Source organism: Anguilla rostrata, chromosome 8, assembly GCF_018555375.3.
Source record: "Anguilla rostrata isolate EN2019 chromosome 8, ASM1855537v3, whole genome shotgun sequence".
Classification (NCBI taxonomy): Eukaryota; Metazoa; Chordata; class Actinopteri; order Anguilliformes; family Anguillidae; genus Anguilla; species Anguilla rostrata.
In genome coordinates this window covers 8,135,666-8,160,506 of record NC_057940.1, presented here as the reverse complement: position 1 = coordinate 8,160,506, position 24,841 = coordinate 8,135,666, and the positions used below count along the sequence as shown (strand labels likewise).

The 24,841-nt window shown below is 48.8% G+C and overlaps 1 protein-coding gene across 1 annotated transcript in view; it reads left to right on the top strand.

Moving 5' to 3' along the window:
- LOC135260306 (transcriptional activator GLI3-like) overlaps positions 1–22,051 on the top strand; it is a 57,282-nt gene extending 35,231 nt beyond the window's left edge. Inside the window, exons 6-14 of the mRNA XM_064345549.1 lie at positions 2,505–2,663; positions 4,026–4,227; positions 7,354–7,567; positions 8,319–8,710; positions 14,416–14,593; positions 15,336–15,500; positions 16,244–16,525; positions 18,112–18,436; positions 18,889–22,051. Of these exons, the coding sequence (XP_064201619.1) occupies positions 2,505–2,663; positions 4,026–4,227; positions 7,354–7,567; positions 8,319–8,710; positions 14,416–14,593; positions 15,336–15,500; positions 16,244–16,525; positions 18,112–18,436; positions 18,889–21,086 (4,115 nt within the window). The 3' untranslated portion in view covers positions 21,087–22,051. The remainder of the gene's footprint in view (positions 1–2,504; positions 2,664–4,025; positions 4,228–7,353; positions 7,568–8,318; positions 8,711–14,415; positions 14,594–15,335; positions 15,501–16,243; positions 16,526–18,111; positions 18,437–18,888) is intronic.
- The last annotated feature ends 2,790 nt before the right edge of the window (positions 22,052–24,841 follow it).

Here is a 24,841-nt window from a genome sequence, read left to right as displayed (position 1 = left end):
CTGAATGTGCAGTCTTACATCAGAAGCTCAGCAGACCTGGTTTGCATCATGCACTAGATGCCAGAGCCTTATCATCAGTGCTGTCAGCCTCCTCTTTCAGATGAAAATGCAGGCGCTCGCGCAGCACGGGGTGCATGATGGGAATGTGAGGACGCACAAGGTGGATTAATTGGACGGGAGTGTTCTGAGTGGTTCTGGGGTTCCGGGGAGGCGCCCGGAGCTTTTAGCAAGTGTGCAGCAGCAGTGATCTCATGCTCTGCTCGGCTTTTACGCTACTGAGGGGGGGGGGTATAGAGAGGGAGAGGGAGGAGGGAGATGGAGAGGGAAGAGGGAGGAGAAGGAGAGGAGAGAGAGGAGAGACTGAAGAGAGAGAGAGAGAGAGAGAGAGGAAGAGACTGAAGAGAGTGAGGAGGGAGAGAGAGAGGGAGGGAGAGACTGAAGAGAGTGAGGAGGGAGAGAGAGAGGGAGAGAGGGAGAGACTGGAGAGAGTGAGGAGGAGGGAAAGGGGTGTAAGCGGGGCGGGGTGCCCCCGTGGAGGAATGCCAGTCGCCCCCTTTTACCCCGTCTTTGTAAAACCTGATCTAATCGGAATGACTGACCGTCAACTGAAAGGCCTCTATTCATGCCAGTGGTTCCACCCCATCCCGACCCACCCCCCTCCCCCCCCCCACTCCCCACCCGCCCCCTGTTCTGTGCACAAAGGCAAAAAAATCAAACTGAAGGGCGCTCATTTGCTTTCATGCACCTTTAACCCTTTGGATAGTAAGACTCAGTGTTCTAGAACTCCGTCGCTTTCAATCACCAGCAGTGGCTGTTACATCAGCGTTAGAACGTTCAGTTAAGAACACTAACATTCTAATCGCATGTTTGTGACCTCACACTGTAAAGGGTTACTGAACGCGGACACTGGACACGCCCCCTCACTCGTTTTCACCCTGAAGAAGCCCTGGGAAATAATGAATGCTGTGACTTACGTGTAGAAATGGCCAGATATGAGCCTTGTGCATCTTGTGCAGGAACGTAGTTGATGAATTACTGAGAGCCCTCTTTGGTGTTGAGCCTGAGGGAGGTGTCCGTGGCTTCCTCAGTTCCCCTCCTGAGAGAAGATGAGTTGGATTGCAGGGTCGGGAAGGGGGGGGGGGTGTTATTGCAATTACTGTCCCGGCCCTGGTCTCCATCACAGCCTGTCCTTACATCCCATGCCTACGACTGGCTCTGTTCTACATCACCCGCTGTCTTCAAACTTCCATGATCTAATCCTTTGTCTACATCTTGGACTTTCCAGACCACCATTCATAAAGCCAATCAGATTCCAGTGTAAGACTGTATAAAAAAACTGGAAAACCACACGTTTTTTTATGGTTTTACCAACCTTGTGCTCCCACTGAGAAGACACTGAATTGAAGGAATGCTTTTTGATTGGTTTGAGAGGGTGGCAGAATGGCACAGGAATTTCATATGGTTTTTTTTTTATTCCACATGAATTAATTGGGTCTGAGCATATTTGTTGTTCCCCCCCACTCCCCCCCCCCCACAAAGCTCTGTAGCTATGAAGAAGCTTCTAACCGAAGCCGTTTGTTTCCGTAGAGACGTGTGTTTACGCTGCACCTCGCCGCGCCGCGTGCAGCCCACACGAGGTAACACGGGGGCCCTGTTTCGCGTCGCGTTCCTGTTCCTCGCGCTCGAGGCGTGAGGTGGCTGGCAGCGCCTCAAACAGGAAGTCAGCCCCGGCGTAGCGACCCGGCCCGACCGCTTCTGCCAGGCTGCCTCTCCGAGATAAAGGCTTTAAAAAAAACGGTGCTGCTGGCAGATCTCCCGCGGCAACGAAGCCGCTTACGCAACGCCGGCTCGAACGAAAAAACATCCGATGCCCGTTCGTGCCGCTGTAAAAAGAACGTGCGGAGATGGAGAGCGAGAGGGAGGGAGGGAGGGAGGGAGAGGAGCGAGAGAGAGAGAGAGAGAGAGCGATAGAAGTTGCTGAACTTTGTTGTCCTTTCTTTTATCTGCTTTTATGTTTTTTTGTTTTTCCATGTTAAGAGTTTGGAAAGGTTTGATTCTGCAGGAAGGTATGAGGTTGGGTGCTGGGCTAGAAAAAAGGGCGGTGAACACACTTGGTGACGCTATGGTGGTTTGGGAAAAAATCTACGTTCTCTTCAGTCCATCTTCAGTTCTCTCAGGGTTGGGGCACATCGGGGGCCATGTTTAAAACCATGGGGCACATTATGGAGGTCTTCTTCTCTGTCCCTCAGATAAACTCCAGAAGAACGACTTTGTTAAACCCAACAAATGACAGACGGCTCCCTTTCACTGTTCAGCTAAAACCCAAGTAATATAATTTGATCGTAATCATTCAAAATGTGTATCTGCAATTGCTTCCCCCCGCCCCCCCCACCCCCACCTCCCCCCACTATAGTGATTGGCGTGCATATTTTTGTCCATTTACCTCATGTTTTTAACAAACTAATTTCTCTCGCTCCGTTCCCTTGCTCTCCCTTTCTCCGCAGTTGCCATGACCGCAGCGGAGTACTACCACCAGATGGCGCTGCTGGCGGGGCACCGCAGCCCCTACGCTGACCTCATCCCGCCCGTGGGGCTGACGGCGGCGGCGGCGGCGGCGGCCGGGACGGGCGCCCTGCACATGGAGCACCTGCACGCTGCCGAGGGTGGGTCCGCGGGACCGCCGCGTTAAAATTGGGACTCGGGTTCTTCATTCAGTTTGGGCTTGTTCGTTCTGCCTGGACGACCTTGCCAGTGAGGCTGCAGCAGTCGCGTCGCTAACCGACCTGGTGTTGATGTGACGTTGGTGAACCATTCCAGGCGTTCTCATTTTCTAAATTACAACTCCCTCTCTGTGGGTAGTCCAAATAATACAATTAACACAGACACCCTGAATCTCTCTCACCCAAACATGCGGACGCACACACATGCATGCACACGCATGCACATACACAGACACACGCATGCACACAAACACATATACAAGCCATCGTTTCACAGGACTGGGGGTGGGGGGGCTGGTCAGCTGTCTCCAGGTTGTGGGACAGAGAGCAGGTGTAAGGTTTGAAGATTGATTGGAGTTGTGGTGGAAGGCTTCCATTCCCTGGCCTTTAGCCTTGTACTGAGGTTTTTTAAATGGACGTGAGCTGTAACAGGTAATCAGTGCATTGAGGAGGGGTGTGACTTTGTGAAGAATTCTAGACAAAACGCGCAGCTGCGTTCTGCAGTAATTGTGCCGCTCGCCCCAGTAAAACTATCCGCTGCAGCTGCCGCCATATTATCTGAGCCACACAATGCGCCACCGCACTGTGGAGTAGATAATTATCCGATTAAAACTGACTGCGATAGCAAAATCCAGTTGTTCCATTCCTAAAATTCATTATGGGTCTGAGCGTCAGTTATATTCACGAGAATATTCAAGTTGTTGTGAGCAACTGATTAAAAACCGAATGGTTTTTAAAAAAAAGTTTTAAGCCACGGTCGAGCTGCGTTGTGTGTACGTTGAGCGAGGGATTAAGAGCATTTGTGAGGAGCTGAGAGTGCACAGGTGTGGGGCGGGTCACTGCGTGAGGCTCACAGTGTCGGGCTGCACCCGACGAAATGAAGAAATGGATACGTGTAATTAAAGGGCGTTGATTCGACGTATGGGCTCTCCCTGTGAGGGGGGTGGGGGTGGGGGGGTGGAGCACAATGCCCTCTCTGTGCCGCCCCTGGGGAACCAATGAGTTTTTATCTGTATGAGATTTGTGGGAGATGGTTATCGGACCCCGGTCTGTGATGCGGCGCGTTGAGAAACGAGGCGGGGTCTCCGTTGAGCGGGCGCGTCAGAATGCGGAGAATTTCGGCCCGTAATGAAAAACCCGTCTTCGCTCGATTCCCACGCGTTCCGAAATAGTTGCGTGAAAGGCCATTGAAGGGAAGTGAGCGTTCCACTGGCTGTCATTTTTTTTTTTAAAAAAAAGAAAAAAAAAGCAATGTCTCCATCCTCCCCCTTTTGCTCTCCCGCTCTGTCCCGAAACCCCCAGCAGGGTCCCAGTTCCCCGGCCCCCGGATGGCGTCCCGCCCCAGCCGCAAGCGGGCCCTGCCCGTCTCCCCCCTGTCCGAGCACAGCTTCAACCTGCAGTCCGTCATCCGCAGCTCGCCCAACTCGCTGGCCAGCATCCTCAACAGCTCCCGCTCCAGCTCCTCCGCCAGTGGCTCCTACGGCCACCTGTCCGCCGGCGCCCTCAGGTGAGGGGGCCCCGCCCTTTTTCCCCCGCGCGCGCAACCTTTTGACCTGAGCCGCCGCAGGCACCTCCTACACGTTCAGCAGGTGCCTGGCGCTGACACACTTTTTAAAGTGTTTTAGTCTTGTAATAACATTTACAAAACCTTTTTTTCTTCTTCTTTGAAGTAGAACATATGAGCTTGTTTTAAGTTACTTTTTACTTAAAAGTGTCTAAAAGCGTCTGCCAGATTAAATGTAGAGTACTGTAACGTAGAACCTTCCCATCCCTACCCTGTCTCCATCATTCCTTCCATCCTGTTCACTGACCTTTGCCCTACTTTAGACTTCAAACAGGTACGGTGTTTGGCACTAAAACTTAACCCCCCCCTTTTTATATATACAACCACAAAGAAAGCCCGCATAACCCAGTGATTGCGTGTCAAAACATTTCAAATGGAATAGATTTTTTTAGAAATTATTATTTTTAATAAATGGTTTCTCTCTCCTCCATGAATAAATTCCAGAGGTATTTCCTGTTGATTCCAATTCCAGAAGCAATAAGGATTTCACCAGCACAGCTGGGCTATAAAGCAGGTCTTTATTTAGCAAAATGACAGAACGCGCTGTCTCTTCTCTGGCCAGTGACTTAAGGCAGCCTGTAGGTCATTTTCAAACAAACCGTTAACACCGTATCTGTGCAGACAGTGCACAGATGTCCTAATGCAAAAAAAAAAAATATAAATAAATAAAAAAATTGGCTGTGTATATTAAAATCCTTTCTGGCTCTTGATGTCGGATAAACATAAACACCATTCCTTTGTGTAAATTCAAGTCCTTATTGAATTATGGTCTGTTACTGTAAAAAAAAAAAAAAATATTTACAAAGAGTATACAGGCGTTCTGTTTGGGAATATAAAAAAAAACAGCCAAAGATAATGTGGAGACCTGGTTCTTTTCAGAGTAGATTTCCATTAATACCCCCAAACTGCCCCTTTTTTTCAGTAGGGGTTGCAGGGTATGGAAGGTTTCGTCCCTCCCCGTGAGAAGCCATTTTGTGACGGGCTGAATCCGCGCAGTGTTTACGCTCGATGGAGCCGGAGCCAGAGTGTGCTCTGTGCCTGGCTGCTCTCTCGTAAGGACAGACGGTTTGCGGGGCCCCCCCGGACGCTGAAGCGCTCGCTCTTGGCCCTGCAGGCTGTGGTTAGAGAGAGGCCTTCTGGGAGGCGCTTCCCACGGAGGCAGGGTTTCAGTTGGAAGGGCATTCCCGGCATAGGCGTAGATTTCGGGGGGGGGGACGCAGGGGATACGTCCCCCTCAATGTTTAGCACACGTGCATTACCCCCTGAATTTTGTGTTTTCCTTTACATAAATAAAGACATTTCCACCATAAATTGATGCAGAAAAGGCACAAATTGGTGCATAAAAATTCACCAGAATGCAGGAAATGAAGTGTTTCACGCTCAAAATTTCCTGGGGGAGGACCCCCAGAGCCCCCACTTAATGTGCCCCCCCCCCACTTAATGTTCAAACAAAAGCAACACCACTGATTCCCGGCCATGTCACACAGTAGGAACTCTGTGACTGGTGTGTCAGTCTTCCACCACAGTGAATGCGCAGTTCATCTGGTGGAGTCTGCACCCTCCCAGACTGACCCTAACTGGGAATTACAGAAGAATGGCCCAAAAGTTTTTTTTTAAAGATAATTTGTGTAATATAAGCATGGATCATTTGTGAATCATCTTTTTAAACTTAATCAAGCAGTTTCACTCACTGTTTATCTGACATGTATTCTCTGCATACACTCGTAAGCTTGTTGATTGATTTCAACAAACTTAATTGATAAATTATATTGACATAAAGCAGGGTACACAGTTAGTCCTCTGGACCAGGCTCGAAACAGCCCCTGAAGTAGACGACGGCTTCGAAAGTGAGGAAAAAAGAAGGAAGGAGAGAGAGAAGGAGAGAGGGAAGGATGAGGGCTGAAGAAGTAATGAGAGGCAGATCAGGGAGAGGAAAGGATGACCGGAGGGCAAAAAACAACAGAATTGATAGGGACAAGAATCCCCTGAGAAGATGAGAAAATGAAAAGGCTGTTGAAAGATAAATTGGGATGGGAACTGGCCAGCTATCTCACAAAGCATTAAAATCACTATTAGGAAGGGAAGCACGTGCGCTGATTCCCAACCCTGCTTGTGATTCAGCTTCTGATTCACGTCCCCGTTCCTCGTGTTGCGGACGCTACCTCATCTTGACTGCACGTGGTGTGGTGTCACACGCACACGGGTCGGAGGGGACCGGGTGTACGGGGGGGCGTACGCAGGTGGCGTGCTCAGTCGCAATTGCGCCGAATGTCCGGTACGAGGAAAAGTACCGAGGAGAAGCGTCGGTCTGCGAAGATCTGCGCAGATCTCTCGCGTCGTGTTTCTGGGTCAAAGGTGACCAAGCTGTCCGCAGCCATTCGTTTTGACGAAGAGCCGTATTGTTAGTATTAGCAATGGCGGAAATGTAAACCATTTTGTAATGAAAGCCCTTGTGCTGGGTTTGGGGTTTTTTGCTGTCAGAGATTGTTTTCTGCGTTTGGCTCTTCGGTACAGCAGATGTTTTTCTTAGTGCTAGTGAAGATGACAGTTCTTTTCTGTATGGAAAAAAGAAATGTTACACTTTCATTTATATCTTTATTCCTTCATTTCCATCGCAGGAAGGACAGGCCCATTGTATATGCAGTGTCCCAACAGAGCTGAAGCACTGTAATAATATGTAGTCTAAGTGCTATATGAACTGCAGTGAGATTTTTATGTGGGCAGAGGTTGATGAGTCAGTAGATGTTGACCGGGCCGGCGCATCAACGTTTCTTTTGCAAAACATATGAAAATCAAGTTAAAATGTAAAGTTCTTATTAATTTATGTAACCTTTATTTAACCTTGTGAAAGTGGCTGAGAATAAATTAACAGCACTGACCCTGCCAAGGAGGCCTGTGTCAAAAATGCAAGAATTCATACAAATTAGAGTTCAAAAAGTGTTCATGGTGTGAATATTTTTGTGATGTGATGTGACTTGCTCTACCCAGTTGTATCCTCACACCCTCTCTTTCCCTGGCTTTCTTGCACCCCTCCCCTCCGTCCTGACCCCTCCCTGACCCCTCTCTTAGCCCGGCCCTGAGTTTGGCTTTCCCCCCGTCTCCCTTGGCGATGCATCACCCGCACAGGATTGGACGGCCGCCGGGGATCATGGGCGCGGCCTTTGGCCACAGCCCGCCCCTCATCCACCCCACCCCCACTTTTGTTGCCCAGCAACCGCTCCCAGTAGCACCCCCTGGACTGGGGTGCACAGACAGTGGAGCGATCACCTCTGACTCCTCACAGGTGAGGGATCCCCGAAAGCACACCAAAAATCACGCCACTATCAGTTCCCCCGAATAGTTTCAGGCGTACTGGCCTGTAGTGGAGCTAAAGACGTCACCTCCTGTGTGAGGTGTGTGCAATCATGGACCTAAAACACTGAATGGAGAATCTGTAGCTCCCCCCCTCCCCCCCATGCTTCCTGTATCCCAGGAGAGCCTGGTTGTGTCCAGAAGAGGAGAGATGGAGAGATGGGAGCTCAGGTCGCTGCAGAAGAGGTTTTTTTTTTTTTAAAAAAAAGCTGGTCTTGCGGGGGGAGCCGTATCAAGGCCGTAATCTCGGGCTGACCTGGAGATTGGATCGCAGACTGCATCCTCACTGGTGTTTTTGGCTCCGCCCCCACCTCCTCACACACATCCTGACAGAGTGAATTACAGTGTGATGGGTAAATCCACTGTTGGTTTACAACATCCGGAGCGTCTGGTTAAATAGCGACGCAGCACATCCTTGCTGGTTTTGGCCTCGATCGGACTTGGAGGCTGAACATTTCTGTCTCATGCCAGAGGGACGAGGTGTTTCTGTGAATCATGTCCCAAGCAGGATTTTTTTTTGCACTGTTTCATCTGTAAAAGTGTTTAAATCATAGCTCTGATTATTCCTGAAAGGAAATTAAAACTGAAAATGCCATGAATACTTTGTGTGTGTGTGTGTGTATGTGAATGCGTGCGTCCATGTGTGTGCGTGCGTGCGTGCGTGTGTGTGTGTGTGTGTGCAGAACAAGCCCACGAGCGAGTCAGCTGTGAGCAGCACAGGGGACCCCAGGCAGCACAAGCGCCCAAAGACCAGGCCTGAGGATCAGCCGTCCAGCCCCGAACCAGGAAGTCTGCAGGTAGGGGCCAATTTGGGACGAACTGGGGAGCCTTATCGGCTTCTTATCATGAGCTTGTCTCTCTCTGTCCTTGTTTCTCTCATCTCTCTCTATATATATTTCTGGATATATCAATTTCATCTCTCTCTGCCCATATCATTTACTATTGGATCTTTCACTCACTCACATGCACACATGCGTACATGCACACACAGACTCACAGCACATGCAAGCGTAGAACAATGTGTGAAAATTGTAAACACTTTGTCCCCTTCCCATTCGGCTCCTCTTGACTATAGGTTACAAGGAGAGAAGTCCCACTGATATTATGAGAAAGTGTAAGAAATTAAAATGAACTCTCTTTCTCTTCCCTTCTCTATCTCTCTCCCCCCTTCTCTGTCTTTCTTTTCTCTCTCTCTCTCTTTTTCTATCTTTGTTTCTCTCTCCCTCCCATTCTTTTCTCACTTAAATACTTTGGAGCTGTGCCTGGCTTGGCCTCTAAAGTACTGAGGCCTGTCAGCTCTAATGTGAACCAAATGTGCTGAAGAGGCACCAAACATCTTAGTTTCAGCTGGGACAGGCCTGGAGCTGTGTGCTGTAGCGCCAGTCATCACTCATGTGTGTGTGTGTGTTTCTGTGAGTGTGTGTGAATGTGTGCGTGTGTGTGTTTCTGTGTGAGTGGGTGTGCGTATGACATAGACCTGGAGCTCTGTGCTGTAGCGCCAGTCATCATATGCGAGTGTGTGTGTGTTACTGTGTGAGTGTGTGTGTGTATGACATAGGCCTGGAGCTCTGTGCTGTAGCACCAGTCATCACTCATATGTGAGTGTGTGTGTGTTACTGTGTGAGTGTGTGTGTGTATGACATAGGCCTGGAGCTCTGTGCTGTAGCACCAGTCATCACTCATATGTGAGTGTGTGTGTGTGTGCGTGCGCGCGTGCGTGTGTTTCTGTGTGAGTGTGTGCGTGTGTATGACATACAATACTGTACCTTACCCTTTTGCGTAGCACTGGAGCAGCGTCCCTTCACACCAACCGCATCCAACCTCCCCTACAGAGCTCTGAACCCTGACCCCGTTCACCCCACGCCCATTACCCCGCACGGCAACAAGAGCTTTATTACCTGCAGCTGTAGCCTCTGTCCCAGACAAGCCCCCCCCCCCCACCCCCCACACACATTTTCAACTGACGTTTAAATATGTCATGGATAATGGAACAACCCACAAGCACAGAATGGGTGGGTGGGGGAGGGGGGGTTCCTCACGTGTGGCCTACACCAGGAGGTGTGTTGTTTTTTAACATTTTGTGGCCCATTTTGTTCTCTACATTTTTTCTATAATTCCTTGGTACCCCCACTGAAGGCCTAGTTAAACTGCCAGCCGTCAGTGTTCTGTTCCGCAGCCCATGGTCTTGCTCTATTGAAATTTTAAGTCACATTTAAACAGCATGGCCCTACACCAGGGCTGCCCAGCCCTGTTCCCGGAGATCTACCATCCTGGAGGTTTGTACTCCAAACCTAACAAAGGGCACCTCATTCAATAGCTCCAGATTTTGTTGAGCTTCTAATTAGTAGAATGAGGTGTGCCAAATTAGGGTTGAAATGAAAACCTACAGGACGGTAGATCTCCAGGAACAGGGTCGGGCAGCTACCTGTGCAGCAGTGTGAATGAGCTGTACTTGGTAGGCATGGCGGTGAACTCCAGGCAGGTAGCCCAGGACAGGGCTTGAGCTGCTCTAGCTGTGAAATGAGGTGGATTAGGAGGGAAAACCTACAGGACGGTAGATGCCAGGAACAGGGTCGGCAGACCAACCCTGGAGTAGACATGCAGAGTGTGAATGAGCTGTACTGGAGGCATGGGTGATGCTCCGCAGGACCAGAGACCAGGGCTATGCCAGCGTGACATGGAAGGAGAAGGGAGCAGAGGAGGGAAGCAGAGCAAGAGCTCTCGAGACAACTGCCCTGGAGGCATGCTGCAGGAGTACGAACACAGGAGCAGCTGTCACGTAGTGACACGCATACGTACAAAACCATACACCCCACGCATACAGTACAAAACCATACTGCACTATACTACAACAACAAACATACATTCTAAACATCACATACTGTATACAACCCACACACAATACAGGGTACTAAAACCCTAAAACACAACACACACGTACAGACCGAGCACGCCACACCCGTCATCTTGATATGCTTCGCACATGCAGACAGCCGTAACCTCTTCTGAGGCGTAGGGGGCGCTCACACTGTTAGCCCTTTCAAAAGCGTGGTGAACCCTGACGCCCCCCCCCCCCCCTTTACTGTGTTCACCCTCCCATGGAGCCATGCTTCTCCAAGGAGGTATCAAAGAAATAAAACTTACACTGCACTCCTCTCACAATGGACTTCTCCCCCCAGTGATATACAGCATGTGGTCTATTGTTTTATGGACCAGGACAGGCAAAGGCCTGTGTTGCGTTTAAGGCTCCCATAGACTAGTTTCCGGGTTTTCATTCATCTGCTTGGGTCTTGGCCCCGTTCATGTTCCGTTTTTGTAGTTCCAGATGAAGCACTGGAGGGTAATGGATTCACCCCCCTCCGTTTTTGGGGGCTTTTGAAAAACCAGACGACCGCACCGCTTCCTTTTGCTCTCCGCCATGACCCGTCTGGTGGAGCGGCGTGATCTGAGAGAGCGCTCTTTTGATTTTGCGTTGGGCGTCTCAAGCGCAGGGGTCCAGGTTCAAGCAGTGCTGGCGATGGTGGTGATGGCGATGATAATTACTAGCCCTGCTTATGTGCGTACCTCTGCCACACGCAGACGCAGTTTTAGCAGGCCGGAAATCTAACAGAGTGTTTTTAGTCACCCCATCCACAGATAAATAAACAATCTATTGGACACACTTAAGTATGATCACAGAGTCTCCACCTGATAAATTTAAAAAGGAAGATAGTCACACGTAGGTGGAAGATGAATTCATAAGTATCTCAAAAAAATGTAGCTTGCATAACATTACATTGTGCATAAAGGTGCCTGATAATATTACTCAGTTTCCTTTTGACATTTATCTGGTGAACAGACCCCTAGACTCCTCTGTGTGGCATTTTTTTCTGTTTATAGCCAGTAAAAAATTAATGAACACAACATGCATCTGTCCATTGGTTTCTATCAGTGGCTGTGCATGGAATTATTTAAGAGAACAAAGCAGCACAGCAAATTTAGGGCCTTAAATGCTGTCAGCGGTGTATCCAACCATTCCTTCCCGTGTGAAAAAATAGTATGCTAAAGTATATCTGAAGCATACTATTTTATACTTCAGAATACTTTAAATGTAATTTAAGTTTACATCAAGTATGCTTAGTACGCTACTTTTTCACATGCGCTCCCTCTTTCCCCGCCTCCCTGATTCTGTGGACTTGGATTGAATTTGGATTTTATTGCCGGGGTAATGTTATGAGAGGGGGGGCCGGAGCTCCCAGCCTGGATGTCTCAGCCAAAATGCGGTCACGCCTGTCCCAGGACGGGTCGTCCCTAAGACGTCCCGCAGTGTGGACCGTTGGCCCGCGCCCTAACCGAACGAGGACCTTGACCCCAGTCACCCACCACAAATTACTACCCAGCGCCGGGTGCCCGTGATTTTCCGGATTAGGAGAAGAAAGAGGCGCGTCTGACCCGAAGAGAAAGAGAGAAAGTGGAAAAACAAACGCGGGGCGCATGTCATATTCGGGGTTCACGCCGGGGTTTCAGTCGCCGGTTTATTTTTATCGCGGTTTCGCTTTTTGAGCCGAAACGCCACAAACGTTCACTGCTTCCGTGGAGCTTGCGCAGATTCAAAGTTGTATTTCCGTCCCACTTTTCCCTTCCCATCTCGAGTGCCACCCGATGCCAGCTCTTTTGCCGTTGTGCTGTGGAGCAGACTTACGGCGACTTGCGAATTCCCCTGCTCTCAGGGAGAAGTAATGTATGTGGGCTCCGTTGAGTTTCTGGTAGAAAGAATAAATTGTGAATTGTGTCTCCTGGCCCCCTGCTCTGGGTCATTGGTAAAATGGATTAGGCATGGATTAGGATTAGTCATATCATCTGTCTGGAGCGCACTGACCTTCACTAAATTACACATTCCAGTTTTAACCCCTCAGTCACCCCCCCTGCCTTTTCTTTCCCTCTTTGTCACTCATCACACTCGTTTTATCTCTTTTATGAAGGACTTCTGGATCCACACCACAGCAGAGAATGAGAATTTGTTGGTCTGTGTCTGATAGAGCTATTCGGAGTTGCGTTTTGAAGTTTATCTGGTAAACAGACCCCTACAACTCCTCTGTGTGGCATTTTTTTTAACGTTTTCAGTCATTAAAAAATTAACGAACACAACATGCATCTGTCCATTGGCTGATATCCATTCATTAGGATTACTGTGAGATGTTGAACCTCCTGCAGACTATAAAGGTAACACAGGGACACCCTGCCTCACAGTTCTCTGTGAAGGACAAGCTCTTCCAGGAGCATGGTAGCGTGTTGTCTGTGAAGAACAAGCGCTTTCCGGGCGCATGGCAGTGTGGTTTCTGTGAAGGAGAGGTTCTTTTAGGAGCATGGCTGTGTGGTTTCTGTGAAGGAGAGGTTCTTTTAGGAGCATGGCTGTGTGGTTTCTGTGAAGGAGAGGTTCTTCTAGGAGCATGGCTGTGTGTTGTCTATGAAGGACAAGTTCTTCCAGGAGTATGGGAGTGTGTTCTCTGTGAAGGACAAGTTTTTCCCGGAGGATGGTCATGTGTTCTCTGTAAAGGACGATCTCTTTTGCAGGACCATGTCTGTGTGTTCTCTGTGAGGGAGTCAGATGTTTGCTACAGGCGTCTGTCTCTGTGCTCTTTAGTTCCCCTTCTCTTCATAACCTTGTTGTCAATCTGCACTTCAGCCCGGAAGGACTCTAAAAAACAGACACGATGCTGTAGGGGAGCTGCAAATTGCCATTTTGGCTGGTTGGACTGAACCCTTGATCTCCCCGTGGCCCGCCCCCCACCCCTCCGAGATTAAAAGTTGCCACGGCAGCAGAACTGTCAGAGCCCATTGCGATGGGGTGGGGGCCGGACGTGATGGGAAGTGACAGAGTTTTGCTTGAAATCCCAGAAAAATCCAGGATTGGCTCCAGGCTCATTCCTTTGCACAGTAGTATCCAGGGGAAGGAAGGAAGGAAGGACAGAAAGAAAGAGAAAAGGAAAGAAAAAGAAAGGGAAAAATTAAGAAAGAGAAAGAAAAAGGAAGAAAAAAGAAAGAGAAAGAAATACATCAATCTCCCCATCATTCTTTCCCCCCAGTGAGGAGGAAACCAGGAAATAGTATGTGGTCTTTGTGGTCTGACACCTTTTAGGGTTAAAGAGTGAAGAGAGCCAAGCTGGGGAAAACATGCTGTTCTAATCAGGGACTTCTCACATTCAAAACTAGACTGTGAACAGAGGAACCATCCATCATGATTTCACAATCCATGAGTTTATACTGTAGGAGTTCCACCTGGTTTTTCAGTGCGGAGACCTAAATATCTCACTTCTAATACTCAGCTCATTAGCATGCCCGGTGCACCCTGCCCTCTTGTGGTATTATTCTGATATTACAGCTACCCAGTTTCTACAGTCTGGGTGGGTCTTTCTCTCGTCAACTTTACTTCATACATGAGAAATCTTGGAAAAATCCAAGCAAGTTTTTTTTGTGTACTGAGTGTGATGGTGTGTGTACTGAGTGTGATAGTGTGTGTACTGAGTGTGATGGTGTGTGTTCTGAGTGTGATGGTGTGTATTCTGTGTGATGTTGTGTGTTCTGTGTGTGATGGTGTGTGTTCTGAGTGTAATAGTGTGTGTAATAGTGTGTGTACTTGAGTGTGATAGTGTGTGTACTGAGTGTGATGGTGTGTGTACTGAGTGTGATGGTGTGTATTCTGTGTGAGTGTGTGTTCTGGGATGGTGTTCTGTGTAGTGTGTACTTGAGTGTGAGTGTGTGTACTGTGTGTATGTGTGTACTATGTATGGTGTGGCTAAGTGTGGTATTGTGTGCTCTCCCCCTGCAGCACATAAACAGCGAGCACATCCACGGGGAGAGGAAGGAGTTTGTGTGCCGCTGGGAGGAGTGCTCTCGGGAGCAGAAGCCCTTCAAGGCGCAGTACATGCTGGTGGTGCACATGCGCAGGCACACCGGCGAGAAGCCGCACAAGTGCACGGTGAGCCCCGCCCTGTCCTGCCCCGCCCCGCCCTGTCCTGCCCCGCCCTGCCCAACCATGCCCAGCCCACTCCTGCCGCACCGTTTCCTGCAACACCCTGCCCTGCCACACCCCGCCCCGTCCTATCCTGCTATGCCCTGCCCAGCCATGCGCCACTCTGCCCAACCACACCCTTACCTGCTACACCCTGCCCTGCCACACCAAGCCAACCCCACTAACAACCAGCATTAATGGGCCAGAGTGCTGCCTGACCTCAAGTGCATTCTGGGAGTGCGGTGCTGCAGATGTTTGACAGTGTGGTCAAATCCACAGGACTTGCTGATGAAACTGCGGGACACCATCAGCAACAGTTCCTGTCTCAGACTCTCTCTTTAATCACAGGCCACAAACGAGACCCTTTTCTTCCACATCATACATCATATGCGAGCAATTTAAAGCTGTTTTGGCTTCCCTACACGATTTTGACATTTTATATTAAGAAGTTGAACCGGGTGCCAAAAGTTGGCTGTACTTTCTGAAAACCTAATGTACCATTTATGTTGGATGTCAAAATATTTTGTATTGATTTGAAATGTGCGGTTAGTCAGATTTTATGCTTGTGCTTTTCGGACACCATGTAGAATAATGGGGGGAGAGGAAAAGATGTGTATACGATGGTATATAATAATATTATATGGATTGATTATTGCTCATTTGTGCCTAATAATTGATATAATGTGTTATTGTGTGTAATTTTACACAGTTTGAGGGCTGTGTGAAGGCGTACTCTCGGCTGGAGAACCTGAAGACTCACCTGCGCTCCCACACCGGGGAGAAGCCCTACGTCTGCGAGCACGAGGGCTGCAACAAGGCCTTCTCCAACGCCTCCGACCGCGCCAAGCACCAGAACCGCACACACTCCAACGAGGTACTGACACTGCGACCGCACCCGAACCGCATACACTCCAACGAGGTACTACTGACACAGCGACCGCACCAGAACCGCACACACTCCAACGAGGTACTGACACACCAGAACCGCACACACTCCAACGAGGACGCACCAGAACCCAGCACTCCAATGAGGTACTGACACTGCGACTGCACCAGAACCGCACACACTCCAACGAGGTACTGACACTGCGACTGCACCAGAACCACACACACTCCAACGAGGTACTGACACCAGAACCGCATGCACTCCAATGAGGTACTGACACTGCTACCGCACCAGAACGCACACACTCCAAGAGGTACTGACACCCGCGACCGCACCACAACCGCACACACTCTAACGAGGTACTGACACAGCGACCGCACTAGAACTGCACACACTCTAACGAGGTACTGAAACTGCGACCGTACCAGAACCGCACTCTAATGAGGTTCTGACACAGCATCCGCACACTCTCCAATGAGGTACTGACACAGTGAAAATCCACTCTTCAGCAAGCCCCACTGCATTATAAAGCATGTGCCTTGCTGAGTACTGACTGTGGGGTTTTAAACCTTGACGTTCCTCCAGACCTGTTCTGTATTCCTATAATAAACCCTCCCTCTTCCCCCCCCCTCATTAAAACTCCTCTTATGCCAGTCCCTGCCCACCAGTTTCACCAGTTTCACCAGCAGTCTAAAAACCCTGCGCTGAACCCCCCTGCTCTCCTTCCGCAGAAGCCCTACGTCTGCAAGATCCCGGGCTGCACCAAGCGCTACACGGACCCCAGCTCCCTGCGCAAGCACGTCAAGACCGTGCACGGGCCCGAGGCCCACGTGACCAAGAAACGGGGCGACGCCCACCCCCGCCCCCCGCCGCAGCCCCGGGACCCCGGCGGCCACGGCCAGGGCAGGCCCCCGGGGCAGGCTCCCCACGGGGGGGTCCCCGACCGAGGGGACTGCAGCCGCGCCGCCCCCGAGGACGCCTGCGTGAGGGCGGTGAAGACCGAGAAACCTGCGGTGTGTCATCCGTACTTACTCAGACTCGGTCTGGAAACTGAGCGTAAAGACTTCAGACTTCAGACTTCATTAAGGGTGTTCTGCTTCGCTTGCAGTCTGGCAGGTGCGCTTCGCTAGCCTGTTTATCCGGCTGACACCTTGCAGTCTGGTTGGGACGTTTCCGCTAAAGCCCGTGTTCATCCTGTGCTGACAGGCTTCGCAGTCTGATCGGGGGACGTTTCCGCTAACGTCTAACGTTGCGTAGCTCAACTGGGGGAATACAGAGTGACTGTGCAGCTCCGGTGGGGTCTGCAGAGTCACTGTGCAACTCTTGTTGCCACTGGGGTCATCATTAAGTTTCGCTCTAAACTGCCATTGGTGTATTCTGTTTACAGGGAGTCAGCAGGGTTTGTGAAAGAGACAGCTATGGCCCCAATACTACGCAGTTGCAAAACATTCTACTGGATCAGCATTATGTAAACCTTAGGTTTTCCATATACAGTGTAGTCATGTGTGGTGTTGTTGGAAAGCCGGTGTCATGGGGAACAAGTTGGTTTCATCGATGGTGTGGTACAGTGGGCGCTGAATGAAGATCCTGGAACACCATTCCAAAGTGAACGATGAGTAATCCAAGTTACCTATGAGTCAGCAGCCAGCTGGACTACAAAGGTTAACCTGGTTTGATAGGCTTACAGTGATGGGGTTTTTCAGGGTATTTTGAGACTGAAAGGAGCGCTTCATGAAAGGCATTGTGTTCTTTTTAATTGGGGTGAGAACATGAGGGTTTTTTCAGAATCCTGCAGAAATTAGTTCCTCTGGTCATTGTTCTTGCTAGTCTAGTCCCTTAGTTCACGGACAGCTTTGTTTTACGTGAGCGTAAACAACCCAATTTGGCACTCGCCAGCCACCAGTCCCAAACAAAGTCGTCGTCTGTCCTCTTTTCAAAAGGAGCACAAACAACTTGGATTTCCAGTCCACATATTTGATTATGTCATCCTGTTTGCTGGAGAGCTCAGTGCAATTCCAAAGCCATGGACAAACTGTCTGTTAACCAGGCAGATTCTCTCATTTGGGTCTGCACCATATGAATGCCATTTGCAGTTGGAAAATTAGCATTGTTATTAAGTAGGAAAACGAAATAATACATATTTGTGTTTGACCATAAGGAACTAATTCAAACTGATTTATAACTGATGTATTTTTAATTACTTTACTCAACATTGTCTATTTGGTGGGTTCAGGGTATGTAAGTGATAAACAAAGTAAATTGCTTAATGTTCATATACATTGGCATTCTACATCATTTCAAAATCATACTGTATGGTGGTTGCTTTGACCCAGTGTTTCTTAAACTACGGGCTGAGACCCAAAATGGGTCATGGGAGGGTATGAGATTTGTCCCGGAATGGGTCTGTAGTCCACTAGGCTATGCTAGTATATTTGACAGGTCCCCGAAAGGTGCTCAATTCCTCATTTGGGTCCCAGTATTAAACAGTTCAAGAAGCAGTACTTTAGACTTCAGAGGCCTCTTACATTGACAATGTTGGTCATTCGGTGTAAACCATCAGGTGTCTTCTCTCCGTTTCTCCCCCCACCTCTCTCTCCAGGCATCTCAGCCTAGCCCTGGCGGTCAGTCTACACACAGCAGTGGCCAGTCCCCCCTGAGCGCCCGCTCCGGTAGCGAGGTCCAGCTCTCCCTAAGGTGGTGCCCCGTGGGTGAAGAGGAGGAGGAGGAGGGTGATGAAGAAGCTCCCATAATGGACTCCACCGTGTCAACCGGCACCCTGGCCCTGCGTGGCCGTGGAAACGCTGCCCCTCTGCGGTGGGTGGAACACATCAAGGTGGAGCGGCTGAAGCAGGTGAACGGCAGCCTGCCCCGCCTGAGCCCCACGGCGCCCCCTGGAGGCCCCGTGCTGCCGCCCATCACAGGGGGTGAGACCTGCTTTCTTTCAGTGTGTTCACGAGTTGAGAGTCCAGACTGCTTATTGTTTTTTTGAGAGAATTATGCCTTCTGAACTGTGCGTATTAATGGTCTGTCATAATTACAATGTTAACTAACCATAGTAATGTGCGCTCCTGGTGTAGCCCAACTTGCTTGCCTGGTGAAACCTTATGAAACAGATTTAGGCCTGTACTGATAAAGTGCAGAATTAGGATTAGGCAGGATCAGGTTTCCCCTTTCCATATCATAATCCTACTCTTCATGAGACAACACAGACCATAAATCAGTGGACTGATATTTTTGGAATAGTTATACCAGGGGACACCAAATAAATTAGATTGATTATACTGATCTGAGCTGGAAGTACACTTGTAAGGGGAATGCCTCTTCCCTTTAAGCTTACTGACTGAGTTTTCTCCCCCCTGCCCACGCTTGTGTCCAGGAAGGGGCAGCTACGGGGGAGTGTCCCTGCGGCCGGAGCTGTCGGGGACGGACGTGACGGTGCTGAGCCTGCTGAAGGAGCGCCGGGACAGCGGGGGCAGCGCGGTAAGCTCCGCCTACCGGAGCGCCAGCCGCCGCTCCTCCGGCATCTCGCCCTGCTTCTCCAGCCGCCGCTCCAGCCAGGCCTCCCAGCCCGAGGCCGGCCACCACGGCCACCCGCGGCGCCACAACCTCAGTGCCACCGACTCCTACGACCCCATCTCCACCGACGCCTCGCGCCGCTCCAGCGAGGCCAGCCAGTGCGGGGGAGGCGGGCCGGGGGGCGCCCTCACCCTCACCCCCGCCCAGCACTACCGCCTGAAGGCCAAGTACGCGGCCGCGACTGGAGGTGCTCCCCCGACACCGTTGCCTAGTATGGAAAGGATGAGCCTGAGGACTCGCATGGCCATGATGGGGGACTGCCAGGACACCGTTCAACATGCACTGCCCCCGCTGGCGGGGAGGACTCATCGCGGCAGCTATGGGAGAAATGAGGTCTGTGGTGCATTCCCTCAAGAGGTCATGGGTAATTCGCTGAGGAGGGCCAGCGACCCAGTCCGGACTCAAAACCACGACCCCCTCAACCTGCCCAGGGTGCAGCGTTTCAACAGCCTCCACGACCTGAACCCCCTGCCCCCGCTTCCAACTCACCACCTCCCCATGGAGGGTAGAGGCCCGAGCCTTCAGGGGTACATGCGCTTCAATGGGAACCCCCAGCCAGGCCCTCCCCCGGCCCATCCAGAGAGCATCAGGGAAAACACGGAAATGGAGACCCTTGCAGTCAAGCAGAGAGGAGGAGCAGAGGTGATCGGGGTCCCTCTGCTCGGGGAGGAGGACATGCTGCCCGATGACGTGGTGCAGTACCTCGTTTCTCAGAGCCAGGGAGGGACGTACGGAACAGCCTCCGCCGGTACGTCTGGGAGCAGGAACCCTAACGGGATGGCATTGGGTCAGCCGTACCAAAGCTCGGGACGGCAGGCACAGGTTGGCGACTCCGGTGTGGAGGCCATGCCCGTGCAGTGGAACGAGGTGAGCTCAGGGAGTGCAGACAGGTCACCCGAGATGTGGAGCCAGAGCGCCGGCAGCCCTTTCAGCGCATTTGGCAACATGATGGTACAACAGCAGCAGCAGCTACCGCCAATGCCCATGGAGGTCCAGCATCCATATTCTCACCTCCAGAGTGACTTCCAGGAGGTTAACGTTGACAGAAGTTTCACTGATCACTGCTGCAAGCAGGAGACAGAGGCAGTTACCCGAAATCCATGCAGAGCCGCCTCCTTAGAGGTTTCCCATGAGATGCAAATGAGTAATCCGTCCATGCACCAGGTAGCCCAGGCCACCATTTCCCAAGTGCCCATGCGTCTGATGCGGTCGGCCTGTCCAGGTCCACCTCAATTCACCAAACCTCAAGCCAGCTTTCAGGAGAATCAGTCTGCACACAGGCTATTTCACAGCAACCCATTGCTCCCAGAGGCTGGATCACAAGACCCTGCCACACACATCCACTTCCAGGGAGTATCCACACAGCAGCTGCCCAGTGGAGCCTACAGGATCTTAGCCAGACAGCAGGGCAACCCGACCATGAGGAGTACTGGCAGTAACCCCACTCTCAGCCAGCAGCAGGGATTGAGCCTAGCGGGAGCAAGGAGTGGGAGTACGACTAACGACTTGCACACCAGTCAGTTGAACCTGAAGATGGAGGATCGTCCCCAGGCTGGCCCCTCAACCCAGCTGCAGTTAGGCTTCCTCAGCCAGGGTTTCCATCACCTCCATGCCTCGTCCTCCCAACTGCCCTCCTTCTCCAGTTCCCATGGCAACATCCCACCCACCGCCACCAACAACCCCGCCCTGCCCTCTCCAGGGAACGGCCGGGTGACTAGCACGGCAGAGGACGCCGCTGCAGGTCCCTCGAATGGTGCGGCGCTTGAATTCGACGCCGTCTTAGACGATGGGTACGAACGCGGTAGCCTGTTCTCGGAGGTCCTGAGCCCCCGTGTGTTCAGGAACCTCTCCCGGACTTCGTCCCGCCTCGCTGGCCCCCGTGCCTCTGTGGCCGTGCACAGCATGCCTTCTGGAGTCAGCAACATGGCCATCGGCGACATGAACTCTCTACTCACCACTCTTGCCCAGGAAAGCCAGTTTCTTGCTGCGATGCAGTAGGTGCTCGGCAGATTGTGCATCTGCAAAAAAGGGAATGTGGAAGAGGAGAAAGGAAAATGTTTTCGTTGTCGTTTTAAACTAATCCCCTGAAAGCAGGGGGGGCACAAGACCTGTGTATTTCCATTTTATGGAATTAAGGCTGTATTCTGGCCCTTATTTTATATTGTTTTATAATAATAATAAATTGAAGAAGGTCCTTCAACCCAGTTAGACTAAAGCAGAGTTCTGCAATGTTGACGTTTACTTGCCAAGACTGTTGGCATGAATGTGCAAATGCATTCAATATCAAGGTCAAATTTAAACTGGTTTTTTGCTTTGTCAGCACCTTGAAGGGCAGGAAGTTGTCCTCATGTCAACAAGTTAAAACGGGTAATAAACTGCATTCAGATCACTCCAAAATAATGTTTTTTTTATTTACCATGCATCAAATCAGTGTTTTAGTGATATACAATGAATTTTCCATGTAATTTGGTTCTCTGACATTCCAGGTAAATATACAGTTTTCAAACATGACTATTTTCAAATCTTTTCTTTTAAAGACACAGTACAGTCCACTGGCAACCCGTGAGTAAAAAATGGGAGAGGACAATAAGTTCAATTAAGAATTTTAAATTCTTCATGAAAATTGTTTGGAAAACAAGTCTGTCGCCTTCAGTTGAATATTGTGGCTAGGCCTTATATGAAGACAATATTTCTGCTGTTTTCATGCACTTAAAAAGGTTCACTGCAAGTGCGCAGACTTGGAGAGACCATCAGTTTCTTTATTACAAACAAAGGTGCATGCCATGTATAAGAGGGCTCATGTTTTGCTATGATGTTTACGCACTTCACATTCAGTTATGTTTTAGTCCGGACCTGCCTCCAGTATCTTACTGTTATAGTGAAGATGATTTAATGTAATCCAATCCCATTGTTACCATCTACATAATTATTGTTACCACATTAAAGACAGTTTATAAAAACTACTAAGCTGCTGATGTTTGATCCTTTCTAAAACTGGCAAACAGCCACAGTAAAACATTATGAGGATTACAATTAAATAAATGGCCATGTATATTTCACACATTATCAAATATTAGAATAGATAATGGAGTATGTGTATACATTAATACAATTTTTATATAACGAAATATATGGTCTATATTTGACTAGATTAAAAATGTGTTCTTTTTAAATCTATTCAAATATGGATTTCATATATAGTCATAATACATAATTTATTATATAATCATAATACTGAAATAATTTGTCATTTGGGTCACATTGTATTTTTAAGCATGATGTGTCTATTGTAATGGCATGAAAAGATCATGAAGTGTATGCCTTATTTCTCTTTCTCTAACCTGAAAAAAAGAATATTTCACAGTGAAGTTTTAAAACAGTGATTTGTGAAACATGAAAAATCACACATCAGCTTTAAAAAAAAAAAAAAAAAAACAGTGTTTGTGGAAAGAGAATTGTGCCATTTGATAGGCTGAATTTTGTGCTTATGAAGAAAACTAGCTATAGAATATGTTTTTTCTTGCCTCTATCCTACCCAATTAGTGTGTTTAACTGCATGTTGAAAATGCCACATGGACTCTGTGCTGGGATCCCATGGGTCTTCACCAGGGGGACCAAAATGCAAGTGTTTGTGAGTGGGAAACACTTAACTCCTTTTTAACCGACAAGTTTAATAAAAAAGGAAATTTTAGTAACTTGTACACTTTGAGCTTCCAATTGACAGTAAAGATTCAATTCGAAATATGACGTTTGGCTAGTTGAAGCACACAGCCCATTTCTAACAAAAGGAGCTTCGTTTCGTGCCACTGTGGCTGAACACAAAGAGGACGCGCATGCAAAGCACTGAACAGTGAAGAAGGGGAAACGCGCCTCAGTTGCCACCGGTACTGGAAAAGACGGTGAGTAAAACAAGAAATCTTTTTTTTCTCACACATTTTCCACGCTCTTACTTGAGTCATATGTGGATGAAACATCTGCATGGAGGAGTGGACAGACGTCCAGGTACTCAGGAACCAGGGATCGAAAAGATCGAAAAGGACCTGAGCTCCTTCATGCTGCGCCTTGTTCCTGTGTCAAACAGATGCGATTACCTTACCACTCTCCAAACGCTCGGGTCCGTTTGAGTGAGAAACTCAAAACTCGAAGTCATAGTGTGACTTCGGCTTTAGCTTTTAATTATACCTGAAATACTGACCGTCCTTTCTTTCCAAACCCAGAAAAGACAGCGCTGTTCTGAGGGAGATATTTGTGCCAGCCGGAGAAAGCCTTATTTGAGAAACCGTACCTTAACCTAACCTGACACCCCCCTTTGCCCTCCACTCCTCCACAAGTTTTTTTTATTTGATTAACTGCAGTAAGTATCTGCACTGACTTCTGCTGCCCATCTGCTGTAAACGATAAAGTTTAAGGAAACTGTTGGCGAAAAGCACCATTCAGAGGTAGTGACCAAGTTTTACCATTGAATAATATGACATTGATATTCCAGGACACAAAGCTGGGAGTGACAATCATTAACACAGAAACTGGGTAACTATTTTACAGTCTGTGCTAGTCTGTAGGACTCTCAAATCCATAAAGCAATCCTCCTGTGTGGCACATTTGTTTGTTAGCATTTTTTCCATAATCTCTCAGGGGAGGGCACCATCTAGTGCAACAAAAAGATAATACCAATTTCAGTCAATAGCAATGGGACAGTCCATTGAAAGGATATACATTTAATAGCAAGATTGCATAATCTTGCTATTAAATGCCTTACTGGTTGTTGTAATATTATTTGTAATAAAAGAGTATTACAACAACATCCTAACAGAAACAGCCTGCTTGGACCTCTGTGCAATGCACCTGGAACACGGTGTGGGTAAAAGTTAATTATCCATAGAGTAGTAATAATGACTTGTTATTCCCCAGATAAAGGCTTGATCCAGTGCAGCCTCCTAATTGCCCCAGCTGGGATTATCCCTAAAGCCAAACTATTCTAATTCTGGCACACATACTCTATAATGTGTCCAGCTGTGTCTATGCAGCACCAAAATATGAATTTCCATGACACTGAAGGTAGGGGAAGTAATTGTTCAGCAAAGAGGGTGTTGACTATGTCTTTGAGACAGAGACCTTTAGTCATTAATCACAACATATATTAATTCTAGTTTCTGGACCCTCTCTTCTTAAAGTCTCCCTTGAACCAAAATCCAAATCTGAGCTGAATCATTTTGGAAAACTGACTGGGCTAAATGACAGCAAAAGCTCAATTAATTTGCGTCAGCTGGAATGGTTGTATTTTCCAAGTGGAAAACAAGATGAATTGGGCGATTTACCAGAATCCAAACTTCAAACCCAGACTGAAAATGGACACGCCTACATAGTGCCTGGCAAAATGTGTATATTTTGGGTAGGCTACATGTCTGGGATCATGGGCTGATTTAATTCTCATGTAACATACTGCTAAAATAAGGAGATAATAATGTGTTATAAATGTGTATATTAATGCTCACACGGTCGTATAAACACTGGTAGTACAGTATAGACTTGCAGTGTGTGTTTTAACAAAAACGTCAAACCAAACTAACAGAAAGCTAACCAATAGCTTTGTTACTGTTTAAATCAATCACCTTTGCATTCACAGTCTGCATTACAAACATAAATTTAAAGTGCAGATAAAGTCAGCGCTGTCTACCTAATTAGCAAATAATAATAATAATAATAATAATAATAATGGTCTTTACCTGGTTATATGCACGATACAGGTAATACAG